Source organism: Pagrus major, chromosome 7, assembly GCF_040436345.1.
Source record: "Pagrus major chromosome 7, Pma_NU_1.0".
Classification (NCBI taxonomy): domain Eukaryota; kingdom Metazoa; phylum Chordata; class Actinopteri; order Spariformes; family Sparidae; genus Pagrus; species Pagrus major.
Window position 1 is genome coordinate 3905404 of NC_133221.1, and position 19984 is coordinate 3925387.

The following is a 19984-nucleotide window of genomic DNA, read 5'->3' on the forward strand; positions in this document are numbered from 1 at the left end:
TGTCATGTGCAGCAGAGAGCCGCTGCTGCAGAGACACTGTAATGTGCCTGCCAGAGATTTAATGATGGGAATAAAAAACTAAAGAGCTGCGGGTCGTAATCGTTTGCAGGATTGTGTCTCTGCACGCTGAATGTCCTGAAAACATCGCGCTGGTGTCACGGTGTTAACAGCGCTGTTAGTAATGATGCCTCGCAATTAATTGGCTGATGATGAGGCTAGTTATGATGTAATCTCTCTCACTCTCTCTCTCCTGCACACAGCCCCCTCCCTCTCCTCCCCTCCTCTCTCTCTCTCTCTCCCTCTCTCTCTCCCTATCCCCACCTCTTTCTCTGTCTTTCTCTCCTATCCTAACCAACATGGCCGCTAAGTCGGATGGAGCAGCGGTGTCTGTGGAAGATGACAACACGCCCAGGAGCCTCTCGGAGCCGGGGAACCCCGCCGACCGGCCCCGCTGCAGCGCCGCCGGCGGGAAGCCCTACACGCTGCTGGACTGCTGCTGGGTGCTCTGCGCCCTGCTCGTCTTTTTCTCCGACGGCGCGACCGACCTGTGGCTGGCCGCCGACTACTACCTGAGAGGTGACTACTGGTGGTTCGGCTTGACGCTCGTCTTCGTCGTGGTGCCCTCAGCTGTGGTCCAGGTATTGAGTTTCAGGTGGTTCGTGTACGACTACTCGGATCTGAGCGGCGGGGACGGAGCGGCGAGCGGCAGCGGGACCGGCGCGGCGGCGGCGGCAGCAGGCGCGGCAGCAGGCGCGGCGGGCGACAACACTTTAAGCACCAAGGACAGCGACCAGCGCGGCGGCTGCGCGGCGGCGGGGAACGCCGCGAATGCCACCCCGGTTTACACGTCCTCTGCCCCGCCTGCGACGGCAGGGAGAGTCGGGGGCCCCTGGAGGTGCTGCACCGTCTGCATGTGGGTCTTTCAAACCGTGCTCCACGTCCTGCAGCTGGGGCAAGTCTGGAGGTAGGAGCGCTGGGGCTGGATGGTGGAGAACAAGAGGGGTGTGTGTGCGTGCGTGCGTGAGCGCGTGTGTGTGCGTGTTTAATGCACATGTGAGCTCAACACTCTCCTGCTCTGGAGATGTGTGTGCGTGTGTGGACGTGCTCGCTACGTGTGCGTGCTTTTTTGCCCATGCACGTTCATTTTCACGTGTGTGTGCGCTGATTCCCCCCCCCCCCACCCCGAAATATCACCTTCCCTTCACATGCACTGGTGGCTGAAATGTGCAGAAATCGACCTGAAAACAGAGAGATTGTTCCTCCAGTCTGCAGCCTCCACTTTTTACTACAGTCATAGTAAAAATAGGGATAACTCTCCCATGAGCCTCTTTGTCCATCTGCCCTTTTTGTCCTGATTGTGACAGAGTGTGGATGGTTGCATATGGTCCGATCTCTGAGCCCTAACACACAGTTTGTGTCCCCGGTTCCTCGGTCTGTCACGGTCCTGACATGTTGACAGGAATATAATCAAAGCTCTGTGCATGTTCACATCCCGCTGCTCTGCTCGCCTTCCTCTGGCTGCTTGTCATGTTAGTGAATCTTGAATCTTTTTATTTTTTTTGCCTCCACACTCAGTGTAGTTTTGGATGAGAGCATCAGTGAGACTGATAGAATGTATAATGAGAGGATGCACGGGTAAAAAATCTTTTTAAAGGAGCATTCCCACCCACAGCGTCCTCTCCTGCGCTGCTTTGAACGGTGTATATTCCTGTCAGACGCGTGGTTCGCTTTGATTAAAATTTCCTCCAGAGACACGTTTGCTTCATGCGAAGACAGCGCGTCGACTCAAATGTGAAGGTTTCGTCTCTAGAAGTGATGTTTTCTTGAGCTATGAGTTCATCCGCGTTAAGTCGATCACAGTCACAAGACAATATCTCTTAAAGGACATAAAATGAATCACAAGTTCATGGACAGAAATGTTCATTAGCTGTGATGACAAGAATAAAGTGTAATATGCAGCACCGGGGCTGCAGTCGAGGCTCAATGGTTTCCAGACTGCAGGTCGAGGTCAAGTCAAGACAAAGACCAGATGTTATGGTCCACATGATACTGGGATGTCTAACTTAATGTCTAACAGCAGATATAATACCTACAAAAATATTGATATTCGATGTCATGTTCAATACCACAGGAGAGAAAATGACACAATTTCAGATTCTTATTAAAAGATCATTATAACAAAGTTGTGTTCTGTGCACCGGTGTATCGATACTGTGAAAAATAAGTGCTGAGGCTGTTTAAAATATTCAGAATTAATATGTATTGATATTTTGATATTTTTGTCAACACTAGTCAATAATAATGTAAGTTCAGTCCTTTTGATTTTGATCTAGAAACAGGAAAAAATACTAATATTTGCTTCAATGTTTCTTGCTGAAGTCTTTGTAATAACTCTGAAAAAAGTATAAGTTCATACTAATTGGAAACAAAATGTTCTTGTACGATGTCACAAAGGAAAAAAGCACAATTACTCAAGATCTGTATTTAAGTTCTGCATTATATGAACTTTCCTTAAATCTTTCTTACTTCTCCTCGGAGGAAGATGTTTTCCTTTTACACCCGGCTAAATTCATCTAACAGCTGTGGTTGCTAGTTTTCTTTTCACATTAACAGTTTGCATAAAATATGCAGAAAGGCACTCAGGAGAGTGCATACCTCCGCCGAGGCCCAGCAGTCTCTTTTATCCGCATCAAATTGTACTCACTCATAGATACCGGCCACCTAAATATGAAGATCCACGATTATTCCCTGAGAAATGTATGAAAATGTTGAAAACAAAGCCGTCTCTCGCAGTGTTGAAGAAAGTGAGAAAAATATCCTGGATCTGCTCCACAAGTTAATGGGGTCTATTCTGGGCCGAGACCCGTCCTCCATCTGAGTTCTGTGGAAATTCCTTCATTAGTTTTTGTGAAATCCTGACGACAAACCAACCGACCAACAAATATCACATGAGCACAGAGGTAAAAACCTGTGACCAGCTTATAAAATAGTAGTTTTCTGGCTTGTGACTCCTCACAAAACACAGAAATTTTCCCTTTAAACTTGTCAGATGTGGCACTTTGGACGGGCCTGACCCAGAGGACAGGAACCACTTTACTAAACTTCAACTTCAAATTCTAATAATGTAAAATATAAAATAATTTGTTAGTCACAGGGCGTCATTATACTTTACTACATTGTTGCTGGTAAATGCAAATGAACAAAGGTAAACCTTTCTCCATTGTGCCGCCTCCCAGAGCCCCGCCCCTTTTGGCGTTCCCCTGCAAATGACGCAAAATGCACCAGCTGGGGGATCGTGGGGCTGTTGTATCAACAACAGATTAAACTAGGCAGTGCTGATAAACTATAAACCAAGTTACAACAAAGTCTGGTTCTGCATAAAATGTTTCAGAAACATATTTCAGCATACTGTTCAGCAGAAGTCGCCGCCATGTTTTTTTCTGTATTGTGAAAACGGAGGCTGGAAGAACTCAAACTGTAAAACAAGTCCAGGCTTATTATGAACCACGATCCTGTTCACTGTCCGTTTCTCTGCTAAAATGCTAATGTTTAGCTGTAATATGATGTTGTTTGCTACCAGCTGGGCCGGTTTACGGGATGATGACTGAAAACCGAGCGCCGCCCGACTCGTGTTGACTGTCCGGTGCGGCGCAGTGCATTCTGGTTGTTGAAGGTTTTCCACCTTTTGAACAAAAGGGAATATCGCTGCCCTCTTTCTCTGTTTTCTCTGCTCATGTAGCCCCAATTTCTAAAATACTTACGTCTGTCTACTGCAGAGTAAAAACCCAGTTTTACACGAGGGGCCATCTTTCCAGTGATGGATACTTCTTTAAGTAAAAGTTCTTCCACTACTACGATATCTTTCTACACATTTTTGCATAAAACTACACGTCTAAAATAGGAATGTCTACACGGCAAAGACGCACCACTGAACATAAGCATCACCTGCTCGTGTACCACAGAGGATTTTTGGTGAACTGACACCTGAGTGACAGCAGAGCAGCTTGTCTAGTCTACAAGAGCACTGACACCGGGCAGGAAAACCTGAACTGATGAACAGTTAAACAAAAAACATCCACTGGACTGGACCATCAGGTGAGACCAGTTCCTGAAACAAGTCAGTCCAAACAGCCACGAGACTGAGACAAGTCAGCAATGTCAGAATGGATCCAGAAACTAGTTTAATGTCTCTGTTCTACTGTGCAGAACCCGACAGAGAAGTTGTGCAGTGATGATAAAACTTCCTTTTATTGGAGTTGATATCTTCCAGAGCCGACTCAGCCTGCCAGTTCAACAGGAAGCTGGTTTTTATCTGCTTGTTCTTGCGGACATTTGTTGGATGAAGTCTTAAGTTTCTGTTTCAGAAGTTATTTTAACATTTAGGAAAAAACAGAACATGGTTTTTATCATCTGGAGGAGCCGTCAGTACCTTTCAACATGACTTTCTGTGGTTTCACCCTTCTTTAGCAGGAAGGTCAAAGGTCACTGGAGCAAGAAATTGATATGCGGCTTGCTCAAAGACTCTCAAACAACAAAGGCAGGATGAAAAGTACTCTGGTTGTAATTGTCAGGATTCTTATCTTCCCAGAGAGGATTTTTAAATCACCTCTCACAGAGCAGGGTGAAGAAATGTCGACCAGTTACTCATCTGACTTCTGACCTCCGTGTGAAGGAAGAAGAAGACACAGAAACACATTTTTTATAAATGATGTTGCATCAACTGATTCAGAAATAGAGCATGTGGGAATTCACACGAGTATAATTACATGCAGACTCAGTAATGAACTGCATTAATGAACAACAATAAGACGCTGAGAGCTGGAGAATGACAATGAGTTGGTTTTTAACGTGATAGTTGGTGCCGCGAGCGTTGGACAGTCTTCAGCGTGACTTCGGATTTGAGTCGGGACTCCAGTTTTTTAAATTTGATGAGCTGAGATTTATTCAGCACGTGGCTGAAGAACGGCTCAGGAGCTTCACCTGCAGCTGAATATTCCCTTTTTCCTTTTTCCCTCCCCTGGGATTCAGATCTTATCGTCTAATCAATGTGTAGAGTTAATAAAAGTCTTGTTTTCTCTGTTGACATGATGCTCGTGGTATGAAAGCTGCAAGAAATGTTGTATCGTAGCAGCTCGGCCGAGCCAGAATGAGAAGATGTTAGGACATGATGAATGATGGAGAGAAAAACAGTAGCTGAAGACGTGAAGCTAACTTGAGTCACATTTGGGCAAATTACAGCGGCAAATAGTTGGACTGGATCGGAGTTTGTTCTTGGTATTAAAAAATAATAACCCCCGTAATTTTTATTTATTTATATTAAACAATACACAAGATCTGAGGTGGTTTGGACACCTTTTGTGATTTTCACCTCTTGTTGCCCTCTGCTGTCTATAACTGCAACGATTAATTGATTAGTTTTACAAACATTAAAATAATTGCCAACTATTTCTGATAATCGATTACTTGGTTTGAGTACTTTTTTCAAGAAAAAATTGTCAAAATTCTTGGACAATTTCTGGTTTCTTTCCTCCTCTACGACAGTAAACTGAATATCTTCGGGTTGTGAACAAAATAAGAAATTTGAGTCCATCATCTGGGCGATGGGAAACCCTGGTCGACAGTTAGAAGACTTTAAAGACCTTTGATGCCTCCAACATCACGTCCTCGTACCTAAATGTCCATATATCACCGTTACCAAAACAGCTTAGCCATGACAGGCGTACAGTTTGTTTAGCTTTAGACAAGAAAACTACTTGATACGTAAATTAGGGAGTTAGAATAAGACCTTGTCCACACGTACACAGGTATTTTTAAAAACACATTTCTTTCCTCCTCCAGTTTAAAAAAAATCCTGCCCACACCAACGGTAAAAAATCTGTCTGCTGTCAAGCGCACGCCAAAGCAACAGGTGGTGATATAACGTCTACCGTAAGGTCGCGCTGGCCAATCAGAAGCCTGCCAAACAAAGGAGACAAGACAAAAACCTCTGGTTTTCCTGTTGACACATTCACACTGAAAACAGCTTTTCTGAATATCTTCACCCTGGCAGGAGTTTTCCCCAAAAGCTCTGTTTTCACTGACCTGAAACGCTGTTTATGTACGCAAAGCCAAAAAGGTTTGTTTAGAGAAATACCCATGTAGGGGTGGTCAAGGTCTAAGTCACTGTTGACTATCGATTTCACACTGGACACTGTCTTTGACCCCACCATCCATCCTTTAAATGGACTTGTTGGTCGTGTTCCTGATGGGGACGGCCTTCGTCCCTTCATTTGTGTTTGTGGACTTGCTGCCGCCCTGAGGGTCGTCGGAAGGCTTTGATTAATGTATTTTGTCAGAAGTTTATTACACCCTCTCATTGCAGACATTACAGACTTTCCAGGTGATTCTGTAACCTGGCTGCAGGGATTTGCTCTCATTCAGCCACAAGATTTATTGTGAGGTCGATCACTGATGTCACGTGATCACATCTGGCTCACAGTCGGTGTTTCAGCTCACTCCCGAGGTGTTGGACGGGGTTAAGCTTGTCGCTCTCTGTGCAGGCGTCAGGCTCGTCCACACATTTCTTCAGCAGACATGGCTTTCATGAATTATTTGTTTTTATGCTATTTTTTCTCCTCGAGTCTCGGCAGCTAAAATTAGTAAAGCTGATGAACGGTAAGAAGTATCAGATGCATCTTTAATCTCGTATTTAACCTTTTAGTCATTCAGAGAAGATGAGCAACACCTTGTGGTTCCTCTCCGTCTGCTGCATATGCTGCCGGCTAAACATGTTTTAATATTCAGCCTGTTTCTAGTTAACACTCACTGCATAGACTTAAAAATCTTCCAGACGCTTTTTTCTGGTTTTAAATATGATACAAAAAATGACACTGAAATAAAATTATTCATGCTTGAAACACTGGATTAAGGAAAAATCCCTGTTTTTACTGACTTGTATCTTTTTCCTTCTCTGTGCTGCAGCTCCCTGTCAGTCATTAAAGGATGGTCCATGTAAACAGAGCAGCTCGCGGTGATTACCGTCTGTTTTACATCTTTTTGTCAGCAGAGGATTTTATTTCAGTGATCTAAAACATCAAGATCTTCTGTAAATCTCTTATCTTCTCATGACGCTCAACGATCCTGGAGGGGAAAGATCAACCTCAGAGGAGATAAAGAGACAAAAGTACCCACAGCCACAGGAGCAGGACAAATCCCCATAATGCACTGCAGCATGAATACAGGTTGAGGTTTTGAATCAAGGTCGACTCACCTTTTTTTTTTCTCGACTGGAGACTCTCGCTCTGTTGTTGATATCGCTTTTCTCCATCTACATTTAAAATCTGCAGCTGAAAAAGCAGCAAGGTCACATCTCTTTATCTGTGGGTTGTTGAAAGGCATTCTGGGAATTGTAGGAAATGTGCGACTGAAGCTGGAGCAGATGAATCAATTTGAGAGAATGTGGGTTCACTCAAGATGTGATTTGAGCTCATTTTCAACAAAGTCACCTTGATTTTGTTGAGCGTCGTGAACCATCAGAGGGTTAGCTCAAGGTTTTTCACACTCTGCTGTCACTCAGTTATATACACTCAGCTAAAACTAAAAAGAAGTCTGATTATATGTAAGCTTATGAGAAAATGATCCTCCTCCTCACTTTATTACCTCAGTAAACAGCTTTCTAATGGGTTTATGGTCTCAGTCGCTAGTTTCATGGTCCCATTTGGAGTAAAATAGATGATAACACAGGGTATGTTTTAGGGCATTGTCAAGTCGCTACCACGATGGTTTCTAACTCTGTCTCTAGACCTAGCAATGCATCTCCTCCCCAGCTCCACCATCTCATCCAAATATGGTTACCCCTGGCTCCAAAAACAAGATGGCGACAGCCGCAATACCAGACTCAAGCCTTCAAAATGGCAGTCTACAAACCGATGGACAGGCGAAGATCCGCCCCTTCCTGTGTGCCCCGTGGGACGTTGTTTTTATGTCAAGAATAATAAAATAGCATTTATTTTTAGGTGAAACTGCTCGGTGAACCACATCGTGGTATCTCAGTATAGGTCAACACCACCAAAATGGCCGTCACCTTGGCACAGAAATAGTAATAGAAATGGTAGAAACAAGGCCACGAGGGTTCAGTGATGGGTTTTGGTCAGCGTTAAAGGAGACGACATCACTCACACAACTGATGGGTGCGTAGTCTTTTAATTCAAGCAGTTTTAAGACAAACTGCAACTTTCTCGAGTCTCTCTCCGTCACTACAGCACCACGCATGTTTTTTCAGAGGATGGTGGTCCACTGGACTGGTGTGATTAAGTGTCTTTATTGGTGACATCACCGAGGGGGTGAAGCGACTCTATAGCTTCATCATCAGGTTGTAATTTGAATTTTGTCCAATACTGTGATTTATGACCCGCTCCCACCATCGTCACGTGTTCTTTGTGGTTAATGCTAATTAGCTAAAGATAGCTTAATAACATGATAAACCATGGTGGCTACAGATTTGTTTGTATTTCTCACTTTATTTGATCATCTCTAAAAAAAAAAAAAGAAAGCACGACGCTGCTTTAAAAAGGTTTTTGAAGAAGTGTCTCCAAACAGTCAGGCGGACATACAGAGAGCCTGAGGAGGGACGCAGAGAGTGGACAGATGGACAGACAGGTGGACGGACCAATAAAGCATCAGCTTCGGTTCCTGCCTGCGCTTCAATGGTCGGCCAGCGTTGCAGTTTTTCAGGACAATCCAATTGGTTCATGTCCGTGCCAGACCAGATCAATCAATCAATCTCAGGGAGAAGTAATTGAATCGCCTCCAAATGGTCACTCAGCTCAGGTGGTCTGACTGTTAGTCGTGTCCGTCCGTCCGCGGCTAATAATCAGCCCGAGTGGCTAACTGGCAGCCTGGGTGTAGCTCAATATGCTGAATCATTCAAACAGACAGTGTGTGTGTGTGTGTGTGTGTGTGCGTGCGCGTGCGTGTTCAAGCCATTCATTCATAAATGAAGTGACGCTCAGTGATTATTGCCCTTACTTTTCATTTTAATTTCGGGGGCTGTCACTCAGTGTCTCCTCGGATGGCGGCTCCCCGGGGCAACGAGCAATTGGCAGCCATGTTGGAGGGGAATGACGATAAAAGGGGAAAATGTCAGCAGGTCCTCCTGTCAGATCTTTTACCTTTTATAATATGTTGCCATCTATAGATGTTCAAAAACGTAATTTTGGCCTTTTTTCAGAACGTCTTTTTTTCCTCCCTCCTGTGACGCAGACGAGGGCAGATGGAGGGTTTTTAGAGGCTGAAGCCAAACACAGGCCTGGTGTCCTCCTTATCCATCCCTGTGTTTCTTCATCAGCGTCTCTTTACTGCTGAACTGACGATCAGCTGTTTCATCTGTGAGAGAAAAGTCTCAGATTAATAATCTTCTGTCGATGCTCCGGTTCGTGTCAGTTCTCATTTATTTGTCTTTACAGTTGAAATGTTTGACTGACAGCTGGCAGACGTTGATGATTATGATCCTTCCAGCTTTGTTTCCCGATTCCATTCATCCTTATTCTGAGCAGGTTTTGTGTCTGTAGCTCGTTCACGGTGCAAAAAGTTACTAAATAAACTCAAGTATCAGTCGGTATACAAACTCTGCTTGATTTTTAAATTGGCTGCTGATGGTCCCACGACAGAAACCCTGCAGGGACGTCATCGTGTGGAATAATTGGTTTTGCATTATAATTGCGCCTAGAAAAACCACCTAGATGATAAAACATGGATCAGGAGTGTTGAATGAGAACGCTTTAGTTGATTTCAGCTCCTTCATGTTTGTATTTGTTTGCTCCTCGATAACAGTCGACCTCTGCGAAGCTTTTTGTTGGGATGGATGCTTCATCTGTTTGAGGCGAGACTGTTTCCAGTGATGTAACATAACTAAGTACTGTACTTAGTTACAGTTTTAAGATACATGTACAGTATTTTACTTGAGTATTTCCATTTTCTGCTACTTCATACTTCCTCTCCACTACATTTAAGAGGCAAATATTGCACTTTTTACTCCACTACACTTATTTAATAACTTGAGTTGCTAGTAATGTTGCAGATTGCTACAGATGCTGTCCCGGAGCCAAAAGTAGCACATTTTTAAAGTAAGTGATTCCAGCGATCAGAAAAATGCTGAATACTGGAACCAATAATCGTCCTGCCCAATAATCAGTTTTCCCATTGTGAAGTATATACATATAAACGTTGTTAAGGACAGTGTGAGCTCTGAGTTTCAGAGTCGTTAGGGCCACTCGTGGGTCGTTAATCCCAACCGGCCTCTGTAAGGACACTCCCACACAGGGTTTAAAAGCCTGCGACTCCCCTCCAGGTAGTTAGAACTGAAGAAGATACTTGAGGATTTTTACTCTAGTACTCTTGTGGTGGGTGACTTTCACTTTACCAAAGAAATATTTAAGCGCAATATCTTTACTTTTTATGACTTGATGAAGTATGACGTGATTGTGTCTTGTGAGTGGGACTCACATTGGTCTGGCCTTGGTCAGGACTTGGTTTCAACCCCTCATAGTTTTAGGTGATCTTGACGACAACACTGTATTTTGCTGCTCACAGCTGCAAAAAATCAAACACAGGGTGGTAGGACAGATCTTGTAAGATCTCATAAAAAATAAATCCCAAACTTATTTTCTCACGGTGAAGTTAAAATGACAGGGGTAGCAGCTTGTTGATGTCTATCTTGGCAGATATTGCATCATTAGTACAACATGGGAAAGTCCTTGATTTCTTGTATGCAAACTGTAAAAGTGTTGTACTATGACAGCAGGAGTAGATCATACACTGTATATTGTTATTTGGTGAGGAAAGAGACACTGTCTGTAGTTTATTTTGCTTATTCTTTGAAGGGGTCGAGGATGACATCATCATCAGGAGGAGTTGCCTGACAGGTAATTATCTGCAGGTGCAACACACCTGGAGGAAGCAGGAGAGACTGTGGCTGAGCTGGAGTTTTGTGCGTGTTGAAGCAATAATCTCGAGGTGATGAGTTGCTTTTTTTTGGGACTAAACAAAAATAAACAGCCTGAAATATAGAAAAGGAGCCGGTTGGTCAAGAGTCAAGAGATATTAGCAGCTGCAGCTCAGGAACAGACTGTTTTGGGAGCATTAGGTGGAAGGTTTTGCTATTTTTCTAGTCTAAAATTTTTAAATCCAGTTTTGTAGTAATGCATTCAAGTCACAAAAGTATGCTGCTGTTTCTGCAGAAAATTAATAGAAGTAAAACCTTGACGAGCCCTCGAGGTTATTAAATAAAACGTTCAACAGAATCATGAAGAAAAACTTTCAGACTTATCGTATTTTTTACGGACATGTCCTGATAAATTAGTAACCTCTTATCCTGAGTATATACAAACTGCATTTCTTACTGAAAAAACTGGAATTACAAGGGATGTTTCACTCAGGTCATGTGTTCTGGCAGGGCTGGAGAGGTTTTTTTTAGGTTTCTCTCGGTTCCTTTTTGCCCTCAAGGTACGATCCTGCAGCATCCAACAGCCTGCAGGGAAAATGAGTGAGAGATTCATGAAAGTCAGTTAGAAACAGAGGCAGACGGATGGAGAGTGCGAGAGACTTGTCGAAACACAGACGTAAGAACAAAATGTCTTTTTCAAAAGCTACAATCCAAAGATTTTTAATTGTGACTCTGGATTCTTTTATCAGCTTCAAGTAGAATAAAAAAATGTCCTCAAACTAACTGCACCAACCTGTTGCAGCTGCTGAGTCCTTCAGTTATGAATTTCTTCATTTATTTAAGGTGGACAATCAAAATCAAACCAAAGTAAAACATTTGTACCAAGACATCTGTGCAGCATACCATTTATGAAAAAGAAAAAAGGGAAAACGATCTGACTAAAGTAAAGCTTCAGTCTGGTTTTGAGCTCAAACATCTGAAGGATTCTTTGACAACAGAAAATAACACTGACGAGGACGTTTAAGAGTATAAAATTCAATATTAACTGTCAATATAACTATTATTAGCTTAGTCCTATGGCATTTTACATTGTATAAATTAGCCGTAGAGGCTAGCAGCGTATCCTCTACTCAAAGTTTAAATGACATGTTTACATTATTTAAGCTTAAACTGATGAAGAGGAACTTTTAAGTGTTTATGAAACAGTCTCTGTTCTTATATAGTTATTATTAATGCCTGTGCTCGGGTCCGATCACATATATCACATATAAAATCACATATAAATACATTACATCATCGAGATCCATCCTGCGGTCTCTTCACAACAGCAGGCGCTGGTGTCGTACCGCTTTTGTCCAAAGGGGGCACCAGAATCACCAAAAGCTGAACGTTCCTCGTAGTCGTTTCAAGTTAATGCACCTCCCGACATCTTCATCACTGAATCAATAAGTCCATCCACATCGACGGATCACTACCCCCGTAACAACCAGCAGATTAGTTGATAGTGTAGATGAGTGATGCTGATGGTTGAGACGTGATGTTTGCACGCCACAAAAACATAAATAAACATAAAAGTTTTACCTTTTTTTAACAAGAAACACACGGCAGGACATTTTTACACCAGAAAAACAAACTCGTCACTGCTCTCTGGTGAACTTTGCAACACTTTTTCAAAAACACATCTTTGGTATTTCAGCACTAATTAGTTCTAGTCTGAAAAATCCCTTCTGTTGATTTACGATAATGTTTAAAAATGAAACCCACAGAAAGGAAAAACAACATTTGACGGTCTTTCAAAATAACCTCTCTGTTGTTTATTGTATCCCGATTCTTTTAAATCAGAGCTTCAAACATGCAGATGTGGAATAAATGAGACGAACTCTTGCAGTGCAGTGAGCCGAGCTGACTGTTGTATTGGAAGCTAAATGTAAATCATCTTCCTGTAATAACTGGCGGCCTGGTTGTGAATGCAGCCTGTCGGTGCATGTGTCTGAGGTTAACTAGCACTGTTAGCTGAAAGCTAATTGGCTGGCCTTTATAATTGGCTGTGATGTGTGATGTTAAACTACAAGCTGTTTTTCTCTGTTTGCTGTTGAGTCGTAACTTTTCCTCCCTGGCAGTGGACGGCAGCAGCAGCAGCAGGAGAGGGATCGGCTGAATTTCAAACCATGTCTCTTCAAGAATGCACATAGGTTTATGTAAAATTCAATAGAGTTATTGATTATGAATAAAAATATGCCTGGAGGGGAAGTTTTGATGATCCACAGCCTTCTGCCTTCACCTGTATGTCTCTCCGTGTCTTCGTGTCTCACTATCTGTCCGTCTTCCCCCTCAGTCTGCGTCTCTGACTGATGTTGTGTCTCTCTGTATGCTCTCCTGTCTGTCGGTCCGTCAGACTGCGCTGAATTATTCACTACAGCCCTTGAGGGAGCTGTCAATCACATTTTTTAGTGAGAGTGTGTGTGTGTGTAGGGATGTAGCATTTCCTGCTAGCTGCCCCTGTCATCCGATCTGTCTCTGTCACTTGCTCTCTCTCTCTCTCTCTTTCACTTCCTCTGCTTACAGTCAGTGTCTCTCTGCCTTTGCGTTCAGTTGTTAACCTCGAATCAACACAGAGGTGTGGTGGGCGGGCAGGCGGGCGGGTGTGGGTGGCGCGTTAAAAGTTTGGAAAGTCTGACACGTGCCTCTCATCTCCACATCCTCTCTGTGCGTTTGTGTGCCTGTATGTAGGGCAGCACACACGGTTCGCACATGCTCAGTTAGCGCGCCCGCCGCAGTGATGCATGTCATTAGCATGTGCCCCGCAGGTGGGCACACACACATGCACGTATTGAAGGATGTGACTAAGTGTAGATAATGTATTCACAGATGCAGCACACACTGATGAGCACCACAGCTCACGTATTTTTGCTTTCTTCGACCTGCTACAACACACCAGTTTCCTATTAAAGTGACTAAATTAAATCTAGATTAGAGTTCAACCAGCAGCCCACACACTCATTAATTAGTTGTGAAATAAATGACCGCTTGATTCTGTTTGTTCTCATTTCACAGTATCGGTTATTATCCCCGCAGAGGAGGTTATATATTTTTCAATCCGGTTGAATGTTTGTTTTTCAGCAGGATGAAGGAAAAAAAGCTGCTGGCCTGTTTTTTCATGAAGCTGGTGAGAGGGTGTAGCGTCGCCTCTGAGGTTGTCTGAACACAAACTACTGGCTGTCCCTCTAAAACGCTAGAAAACCCTGTGGTGACCGGGCTGTTCAAGCTCTCCCCTTTATCGCTACGAACTCTAGATTCCCGTGACAGTTTCGTGAAGCAGCTTTTACTTTGACAGGCTTTTAGAAAACCTGCTCCTTTTATGTATTATCTTTTCTCTGGTTTTACTTCCTGGATATTTCATATTGTTGTTGTCATTTTAACTTGTTCTGATTTGTACTTCCATATATTGCTTTTAAATGTGTTTTAAGCGCTTTGTGAAAGGTGCTATAAGGAAAAACTTTACTTTCTTACATACTTACTTAGCTCGGAGCAAGGAAACACCTTGTTAAATTATGGTGGCTCTGCATCATTGGAGAGATGCATGAATTATTTTTGCACTTTCATCACTAAGGATGGAATCACAGTTACGCATGATACGATACAATTCACGATACGTTGCACACGATAGTATCAAGATACAGATGCATCACGAAAATGACTGATGTAAAAAGATCATAAACTGGCAAAAGACCAAACTGCCAGGAAGCAGAAGCATTTGAAAAGCACTTGGGTTCAGGTTGGGAAAATATACTTTCAGTTTGTGAAACAGTCACGGATTTAATATCCAGGATTCACTTTAATTAAAGTTAGGGGAAGATTATAATTTCAGTTGTATGTAATAGTCGATGCGTTTGTGAAATACTGACAACGTTTAATGTTTAAGATTCTTTTACATGAATGCAAATTTCCATTTTAAATGTATGCTGAGAGTCCCATGTACACAAATCCCATCAATCAAATCCCGTCATGGCTTCACGAACAGGCTTGAGCATAATTTATCAAACAGAAAGTAAAGACATCAAGTGGTATCACATTAAGACTGGGCAGAAGTTTTAAAAAAAATTGTAAAGCAATCAAAAGGAGGATTGTGTGCAGAGCTGAACACAAAGTCAGACTGATAGCTGATTGTTTGCTTCTGTGTTGTGCATTTAAAACGTTCCTGCGAATAGTTTGTCTGGTAGGGACAGTTTTTTTTTTGTTGGGATCAGGATGTACAGATGTGCATCAAACGTGGATAGATGGATGGATGGATGGATGGATGGATGGATGGATGGATGGATGGATTGGATCAGTGTAAAAACATCCTCAGCTGAGCCTCCTGAACAGTGGGCCACCTCGCGGCTTCACTCCCAGCCTCAGAGCTGCAGTAATGACCCACTTTCTCCTCGGGGATCAGGAAAGTTCATCTTGTTTTACAGCCCTTTGCTCCAAATTAACTGCTCAGTCAGAATATCTCCACTCCGCCATTTGGATTAGATCATTATCAGCTGATGGATTGGGGAGAAAGCAGACTGTATTTTAACATTTCTGCTGGTGAATGGAGGGTTTTATGGTCTGAGTCAGAAACAGCCAGACGGAGGGAGTGAAGCTGCTTCCCCTCCTGAGGGCTTCCTACGTGCTTTTCTTTCACCGGTTCTGTTCTGTTTGCTCTCGCATGTGCAGCTGCAGACCAGCGCAATTACTGTAGATAACTGTGGCGTGAATCCTCTGTGTGACTGAACACTTCTAATCAGTTGGTGGTCGATGCTTTAATATCGTTTTATTTGCTTCTCAATGGGTAACAATTTGAGCGTCCATTTTAGGACATATTTAGGTCATTTTCATTTTGTACAGCCCAATATCGCAAAAATTTGCCTCGAGGGGCTTTACAATCTGTGCAGTACGTGTATACGTGTATCATTAGATCCTCAGTTCCAATAAGAAAATAAAACTCCCCAGAAACTCTTTCATGGGGAAACCAGATGCAAGAAACCTCAGGAGTAGTAGCAGAGGGAGGACGTCTTCCAGGACGGACGGAGATGCAGCAGCAAGAAAACTGCGGGTTCGTCCAGCTTTGACTCAACCGCTCCTTCAAATTAAACAAATAATATATATTTTGGACTTTAGACATGATTTCTGGTGCCTTCTGAATCCATACATAAACCATCTTCTGTTATGACAACACTAAGGTTTAGTTTAGGCCAAGCTTAAATATTAAGGTAAGAAATAAAGATGTTGTGCAAAAGATGTTTTTTGGTCTCAGAAGCTAATTTCCCTGCTTCTTATAACTGTACAGGGGTTGGATTTTTATATTACTCCCTTGTTTAAATTATATTGAGGCTAAAAGTTACGTAAAATTAAGGGAGTGGCAGCTCTGAGTGGCAGCAAGCTGCGAGACGTCTGCGTAGCTTCACCTCAGCTGAGTCCAGACACTGATCTCCACCTCTCTGCTTCTGTTTTTATGGTGTTGATGCCTTTTGGAGAAATTTTAGCAAACAGCTGCTGGAGGAGACAGTCGTCACTAGAGCCCGGAGCTTCTGGAGGAATAAACACCCAGCTGAGGAGACCAAAGAGTTTGTTTGTTTTTTTACATTTTTGGGATTAAAAAGTGGATTTATCTTCACCCTTGCTGGTCTGCAGTAACGAGCGATGGAGGTGCTGAAATCCACTTTAATGTACAGAAATGATCTCTTACTTGAAGGCTGAAGGGAGAAGAGATGTGTTTTACTTTATGAACATACAGTGAAGAGGAAGGAAAGAAAAGACACTGCAGGATAACAGAAAGAACCCGACTCACTTCTCTTTATGGGTGAACACTGATAGGTTGTTAGCCTGAGCTAGCTTGATAGTTTCCAGCTTGGTGGGCTTGTTGAAATGCCAACGCTACATCACTTTGCTCATTTCTGATTAACTGGGAGTTTGGCAGAGTCAGGTCCTGCCAAGAATGGCGGGCACCACCCACTTTGAGCTTTACTCTGGCTCTTCGGAAACCTCGGTGACGTCACGATGGCTCTGTCCACTATTTTCGTAGTCAATGATGTCGACAGCTTAGACTAGAAAGAGTCTGAACGTACTACTGAACTGACGACGGTCAGAATCATTGCTGAACGTAGAGTGGTGATGCGTTCACTTACTGTGTCCTGAAGTGGATTTGAACCGTGCTTCCTGCTGATTTGTCCACAGCATATACGTATAAAGTGCCACAACGACTCCTGTAGTGACGTTAGTGCAGCAGTATGCGGCGTATGATCATATTTTCTTACTCTTATTGGTTAATCCAAACTCTACTAGCAGCATCAGCTAAATGGCAGCCAAATACATGTAATCAGTGAGTTACTGGTGCATAAAGTTCAGTTGTGGCCTGAGAACATTTTCCTTTTTCTTGCCATATTCGTGTCGGTTCTGGGATTTTCCAGTTTTATTTTTAAACCTCCATATTCTCCTCACAGTCTCAGCGTAGGACAAGAAAACTGGTGATGGACGGACGTTTGGAGGGACGGATGTACACAGATGAATAAAACCAGCGTATCGATTGGATGGATGTATATATAGTGTAATCTGGGACATTACATGGACTCGGGCCTGCACAGGGTTTGTCAGTTTATCTCTGTGTGCGCTTCAGTGATGCATGTTATTAGCGTGCACCCTGCAGGTGTACACACACACACACACACACACACACACACACACACACACACACACACACACACACACACACTCGCAGACACACAGATTTTTCTTTCTCTTTTGGTCTTTTCGTTCATACAAACAAATCCAGACACGTTCTCCTCGAGTGTGTGAACTTTATGTTCCAGCCCAGAGGAACAGTTGTATCGCTGTGGATTCTAGTTTTCTCTCTCTGAGCTCTCTGAACTCACACACTCTCTGATCTGTCTCTCTGGATTTTCCTTTGTACGACTTTGTGTGTGTGTTTGGGAGGAAAATCCTCCAGATGTGAGGGGCCACATTCAGACACAGGGACCATTTTAGGGGCCTGAGACTTAGATTCAAGGTTGCAGTTCAGGATTTCAGCAACATTTTTTAAACATTTTATCATAATTTCTGTTTTTTGTTTCTGCTCTAATAACAGTGTTGTTCCTTCTGTACACACTCACAGTAACCATTCACCTACTATGTGTTTTTAAATGGATGTTTGTTGGTTTGTTTTTTGACATGCGATGTCAAATACATGAAACACTTTACATACAAGTGGTTAAACATGTGGAAAGACTGTAAAAACATGGAAGTAATACAGTAAGTGAAAGCCTGGAAAAGCTTTTAGATTGTGATCGATCTTAAAGGTGTCCAGTTTCTAGGAGACTCATACAGATTGTGCTATTTAATGTTCTCTCCAAACTTCACATGAAATAATCAATTAGCAGATCCACAAGATGTAAACCAACCTATACAGTGACCTAACTAACTGTAGGGCTGCACGATATGGTCAGAAAGTAATATTGCAATTATTTGTGTTATTTCTCCCGGTCTCTGCCAAACAAACATGTTTTATTACTTCTGGAGGATAAGATTTGTAGGCCAGAGCATCTCTGTAGCACTACAAAATCTCATTAAAACACTGTTTGTGACAAATTTGACCTTCATAAGATAATTGCAGTTCTTGCCATTTGGATATTGCACTTAGTCATATTGCGATTTCGATTATTTTGCAATGAATTGTGCAGCGACAAATGACTACTTCACGTGGCTCTTCCTTGGCTTATGCACTTGCACTGTCGTACAGAAAACAACAATTCATCCAAGTAGTAAATCCGGCTGGGAAACTTTGGATCTGATGAATCAGAGCTTAGTTACATGTAGCAGAGGGATAAGCTAAAACTGTAATCACCTTATAATGTTGTTATGGTGGGTGTGTTAGCCAACAATTGCCTTCGTTTCACATCCAGCAGTTACGGAGCAACATGAGTTGTTTTTTCCGTCCGCATGCTGAATGTTAATCTCATATTCCCTCTCCTTTTAGCCCTGGTTTGGTCTCCACCATCTCCTGAGAAAAACATGGCCGCTAGATGTTCCTCTTTCTTCACCTGCTATTAGATATTTTTTCTGTTGAGAAGGTAGTCTTTAGTGCTTTTTTCCAGTCATAACGAGCTTAAGAAAAAAACCCTCAATAGCCGAAGGACACTGCGTGGTTCTTCTCTTTAGTATATCCTCTCTTGAGTAGAGAGTTTTAATATCATATTCTCAAACATTCTTCAAAACTGTAGCCAGATACAGATCAGAAAAAGTGACATTGGGAGCCAAACTTCTTTTATATAACACCCTGTTTTTTTTTATTGAAGTCATCTAGTAGCCAGTAGAGGAACTGTGGCTCGCACCAATGGTTAGGGTTAGCTGCTAGTTTGCTAAAATGCTAATAATTAGCTGAAGCACAAGCCATAATATGACAAAAGAAGAGAGAAACACATCAAAAGCACATCACCATCCTGCCCACGCTGTTTGATATGGAGGTGAAGTCTGTGAAGTCCAGTGAGGAAACATCAATCAGCATACAGTATGTACAGCAACCAGAGATACAACACGCCCTGTGTCATCCATATAGATTCACATACAACACAGTTAGAGATCATTTCATTGCTGCTAGTTCACCATCTGACGTCCAGGTACCATCTCAACATCACAACGAGCCTCACAGCAGCAGCTCTGAATCACAGTTTGAACCTTTTCTTACAAATTTCTGGCTCGCTCTGGTACCATGACCTGCTGCATCCGTCTTTGTGTTTGGTGATAACAGAGTTCTGCAGCCTGTTGAGCCCAACCTGTGGACCCCTGAACCGTCTATTAGACCACATAAGCTCTACAAATCAAACATGAGAGCGATCTGATGTAACACTGTCGGCTTCTGACTCAAGTGTTTGGCCCCCGAGTCTTTGAGCATGTTCTTAACAGCCTAGACAACTTGAGACGGATGAATAAAACGGTGATCTAATTTTTTTGCATAACGACTGTCTGACAGTTTAAAAAGGACGAAAAACTGAATATTTCTGCCCCCAGATGACTCTGGAGGATGTGAGTCTGAGTGAATCGGGT

At 42.8% G+C, this 19984-nt stretch overlaps 1 protein-coding gene across 1 annotated transcript in view; it reads left to right on the top strand.

Annotated features, from left to right (window-relative positions):
* The first annotated feature begins 356 nt into the window (after nucleotides 1-356).
* The window catches only part of LOC141000135 (XK-related protein 7-like), a 68699-nt gene continuing 49071 nt past the window's right edge, over nucleotides 357-19984 (top strand). The window contains exon 1 of the mRNA XM_073470765.1: nucleotides 357-964. Within this exon, the coding sequence (XP_073326866.1) occupies nucleotides 357-964 (608 nt within the window). The remainder of the gene's footprint in view (nucleotides 965-19984) is intronic.